General features: G+C 27.2%; 1 protein-coding gene across 1 annotated transcript; it reads left to right on the top strand.

Moving 5' to 3' along the window:
- The first annotated feature begins 1,516 nt into the window (after window positions 1-1,516).
- On the top strand, window positions 1,517-4,111 carry LOC108478702 (uncharacterized). Its single transcript, XM_017781176.2, has 7 exons — window positions 1,517-1,761; window positions 1,852-1,923; window positions 2,162-2,235; window positions 2,653-2,779; window positions 3,506-3,586; window positions 3,678-3,785; window positions 3,861-4,111. The coding sequence occupies exons 1-7, from the start codon at window positions 1,627-1,629 to the stop codon at window positions 3,903-3,905; spliced, it is 642 nt and encodes a 213-aa protein (XP_017636665.1). The 5' UTR covers window positions 1,517-1,626; the 3' UTR covers window positions 3,906-4,111.
- The last annotated feature ends 1,136 nt before the right edge of the window (window positions 4,112-5,247 follow it).

Here is a 5,247-nt window from a genome sequence, read left to right as displayed (position 1 = left end):
TCGAGAGAGAAAAAAAAAAAAAAAGGAAAATTATTATCGAGCGTCAAAAAGTGGGGCCCAAAAAAGCACATTTAATTATTTTCCATGTTTTTTAAAAAAATCATTTAAAAATATATTTTAAAAAAGAAGGGCCCACTTTTTGAATTTCAGGTACGTTAGGAATCGTTGGTTCTTAGATCTGACGTCTCAAATTCAAACCTAAAAGCATTATTTTTGAATTGGACATGAAATCATATCTTGGTTTTTAATAATTTTGGATTAAAATTATGTAGAAATAATAATAAATTATAGTTCCAGTTTTGACCCTCTATGTGAATCAATAGAAAAATAAATAGTTAACACGTTGAATTCATGTCGTACCGTATGAATAAAATGAAAATTAATAAGAAGGCAAGGGCTAAGGAACATTGTTTTTTTTTTTCAATTATTATAAATTTATGAATTTAGAGAGAAATTTATAAATAAGATAAGTGTTCAATCGAATCGAGTAAAAAAATTTCAGATTAATTGAGTTGAGGAGTCCTATTTTATCATCCCAACTAGATTTAAAATTTTTTCGAGTTAAATTTAAAAATTAAACATATCAAATTAAAATCTTGTTACAATATAACTAATTCTATGTTAGAGTATATAAATTTGGAACCATATATATTTAAAAAATTTCAAAGCAAAATAATTAAAAAATTACTTTAATATGATAAATTTGAAAATTAATTAATATATTTAGGTTGCCAAAATTATTATTCTAGAAAATTTTAATTTTTACCTTTCTTTATATTTTTTTGTTGAGAGAAAGATAAATTTGCTCATTTTTAAACTTGACAAGGATCAAAAAAATATTTACGCCAATATGTTATTTGAATTATTCGAGTTGTAAAATTCAACTTGATTCGAATAATTCGAATAACTCAATTCAATTAACTCGAAATTTAAATTTTTTTTCAATTTTTCGAATTGAATCAATTTTTGTTTACCTTTATTTATAAAGTTTTGTCTTCAACGGGTTTGATATTATTCTAAGTGAAGGGTTGTGTATGAAGGGTGGCTCCACCCCTTGAAATGGGAATTTAAAATTTATAAAGTTTTAAATTAATATACGATATAATTTATGAAGATATAAGTTATTAAAATGATAAAATTATATTTTACTTTTTATTTTATCTTTCACTTTCAGCGTGAGTCATGAAAGGATCATAAATGAAGTGCTTCACTTGTTAAAAAGCTCGATATTTTATAAACTTTTTTTTCGAATGAATTCAATCTCTTTTAAATAATTATAATTATAAATACAAATAATACGAAATAGTTATAAAACAGGGATGAAATGATAATTAATTATTATGAACGTATTACGTTACATTTCAAATGAAGCAACAACTTTTTGTTTATTACTTTTTATAATCCCTTTTCAGAAAAAAAAAATAATAATAACAAATTTTCAAGTAAGAGAAGGGAGAGGGATAGTTATGTAATTTCAAACTCTTGTTTCTTATTTCGAAACTCCTAATTATAAATAAAGAAAAAAAATGGAGGATTTTCAAAAACCCTTTAGAAACGAAGGCAAGAGTCAATTTTGAAGATCAAAGCGAAATTTCAAAAACATACACAAAAGGGGGAAAAGAAGAAATGGGAGATATTGCTTTGTTTATCGATGATTTACCATCAGATTCTTCGATTTCACACTGTAGAATTTGCCACGAAGAAGAATTTGAAAGCATGAAAAGCTTGGAAGCTCCTTGTGCTTGTTCTGGCTCTGTTAAGGTAAAAAAAAAAAAAGAAGACAATTTTATTCTTTATTCTTTTGATTTTAATGCTTGTTTTCATGTTTTTGATTTTTTTTTTGATTCTCAGTTTGCACATAGAGATTGTATACAGAGATGGTGTAACGAGAAAGGGAACACAACTTGTGAAATTTGTCTTCAGGTTCGCAATCTAATGATCACATAAAAAAAAAAAGAAAAGAAGTTTCAAAATTTTAAACCTTCATTTCTGGGATTCTTCAAAGCTTGTGATTCAGTGTTTAATGATTTTCATTGCTTCATTTAAAGAACTGTTGTTAATGGTTGTTTATTTAATCTTATTAGAACATTCAACAATTAGCAGTTATTAATGAAAACTTTCACTGTTCAATTAACCTTTTGTTTTTTTCTAAATGATGAAGGAATATGAACCAGGATATACAGTAATAGCACCTTCAAAGAAGTCTCAACTAATTGAAGCTGCAGTAACCATTAGGTATAATCATTTAAAATTTCTTTCTTCGGATCAGTCCGGTACAAACCACTATTTGTTTAGCTAATAATTAGTTAAATTTAATCGCTGGTGAAAAAATGATTTCCGGTATTCATATTTTTTTTTGCTAAAGAAAATTGCCAGCTTTGTGCCGTTGAAATAAAAAGAAAATTATTCACTTTAAAATAAAAGTGTTCATCTTTATTTTAAAAAAAGGTTCTCTAATTTTAATCAAAAAAAGCCAGAGACCCCAAACATGCTTTTTTCCGCTAATTACTGATTCACAACGGGGCCTAGTAGCAATTAATTATACTGTGATCTTCTGCAAATTCTGTATTTTACTTAGCAGCCTTTTCATTTAGCAGTCTATTATTTTATTTTATTTTAAAAAATTTTAAATTTTTGTTTTTGGTCCCTCAGAGATAGCCTGCAAATTCCCAGAAGAGAGGTTGAACCACAAGAAGTAATGAACGACGAAAATGAATTCTTTCAATGTACTTCAACCATTGAAAGAGGCGCCGCTTGTTGCCGATCAATGGCCCTCACCGTAAGTGTGTTTTTTTTTTTTTCAATTTATTTAAATTTGCTGTATCCATATTATGAATTGAGTGAAACCCTTTACCTGATCTGAAAACCACTTCATTGTTAACAAATCATTGATTTCTTTATGGTTTAGATAAAAGGTCAAATTCTATAGAAGGTTCCTGTGTCATGTGTTTTTGGTTGATTTCGTCCCTCTACTACAATTCTCTTAATTCTATCAAATAATTTAGCAATTTTTGTATAGTTCAATAATTTTTTGCATATTTTAAAAATATAGAATATTTGGTCACTTACAAAAAAATGGAAAGGTGTATGGGCTGGATGGTAGTAGGAGCTGGGACCTGCCTCCACTCTCAAATTTTTTATTGGAAAATCACATTAGACCCTTGAAATTTTTTAAAATTTTAATTGGCCCCATAAATTTTTTAAAGTTTCAATTAAACTCTCTCAAAAGTTTTCAAAATTCTCATTATATCCTCCAAATTTTTAAAAATTTTAATTAAATCCTCTAGAACTTCTAAAAAATTTAATTAAGCCTCCAAAACTTAATGTTTGAATCCATCACTTTTTACACTAAAAGTCGTCAAAAACATATGGTATAGGGACCATCTATACAATATGATCTAAATAAAATGGGGTTAACTATTGCACATGCATTTTATTTTAGTAGTATTCCACATGCATGTTAAGTTACTAATGTTGGTTTATTATCATGTTAATGAATTGCCAGTTTACCGTGGTTTTGCTCATAAAACATCTCTTTGCTGTCATTAATGGCGAAACAGATGATTACCCGTTTGCACTTCTTATGGTAAGAAAATCCACCATTGTTGTACTGGCTATACTTTTTTAGCATTTACAATATTAGGAACAGTTCACTTACTTGCCATAAATTTTTACAGATACTGCTTTTGAGAGCCACCGGAATTTTACTCCCAATGTACATAGTAATTCGATCAATTACAGCCATTCGAAACAACATTCGACGACGACGACCACGACAACATCATGTCAGTTTTCTTACCTCAATGCAATGTTATAAAATTTTCGGGTTTTTTCTTAACGATATCGCCTTGTTTCAATAGGATTCCGAGGAGATTGCCATGTCTGAAGACGATGATGATGATTAAGCAGCAGCAACTTCACATTGCCCGACAGATATAATCTTGTTGTATGTTCTTAAATCAATTCCCACTTTTAATCTGGGCATTACATTGATGCCCACCTTGTCCAAATTCCTCAATTTTTTTTTTTTTGGCATCAATGGGAAATATCGTGAAGTATTTATTTGCAGTACCGTTTTAAATGAGTAGGCAAAATTTATAAGCCCATCAAACCATCCCGATTCTCAATTACAAAAATCTTTTAAATAACAAGTAATGCTATCACAGTGATATTTTTTATATAATTTTTAAACAAAATAACCAAAAATAGCATATTCAAAGATTTTAATAAAATTTATGTTATCTCTTCATTGAATAAATTTTAAGAGAATATTCATTTTACCTAAAATGTTTTAATGGTGGATGTAATATAAATTAATATTTTATATAATAAATGTGGAGCAAGCAATGCAGCATTAAATTATATACGATAGATGGCCTAACTTAGAGATGACCGCAACATTTTCGACAAAGTCAGCTGATGGGCCCAATTTTTACATACCGGATCGGAGATTTAAGGTGAATTTAGATAAGCAGTGGGTGTGATATATTTAGTTTATCTTGTCTCACGTTATAGTATTATCATAATATTTAATATCATTACTACTGTTATTTTTACATTAATTATAGATAAACACACTACTTATCTAAAGGCACCTTTAATTTTGCTAACAGTGCTACAATTCCATTGAACATACAAATGATTAATAATTTGAAATTTAATATATATTATAGTCAGGTTGGGAAGCAAAATTGGAAAGTTGAGTTAGTCATATGACATTTGGCAAAACAGACTACTGACACATGGATTGATTGTACTTTTATTACGCTAGTATTTTGAAACAATTCAATACATTATAAGGTGAATAATATTTGTATTATAAATTTTCATTCAACACAATCAATTACCTATGTTGTACTTTAAATATAAAAGTTAATAGTTTAAAACACCATACAATTTGTTATTTTACTTATTTACATAATATAAAATAGTACATGTGCTTTTGATGTTAAATTCAAAGTATTAATGATTAACTATGTATTTTAAATAAATTTAATATATTACAATGTGAAGAATATTTATATTTTAAGTTTCCATTAAACACCATTATATTCTTTATTTTCAACATAAAATCTAAAAGTTTATAATTTTAAAACTTTCCTAAATATAAAAATTATCATAATCTAAGCAATATTAAGATAAATTAACGCATGAATTAAGGCATATATTAGTAGAATATTGAATTAATATCATATATTTAATCAAATATGTTAGTACAACATTGAATTAGTACAACATTGAATTAAG

The sequence above is a fragment of the Gossypium arboreum genome, chromosome 12 (genome assembly GCF_025698485.1).
Source record: "Gossypium arboreum isolate Shixiya-1 chromosome 12, ASM2569848v2, whole genome shotgun sequence".
Taxonomy (NCBI): domain Eukaryota; kingdom Viridiplantae; phylum Streptophyta; class Magnoliopsida; order Malvales; family Malvaceae; genus Gossypium; species Gossypium arboreum.
Note: the sequence above shows the minus strand (reverse complement) of the source record. Positions and strands in the feature narration are given on the sequence as shown.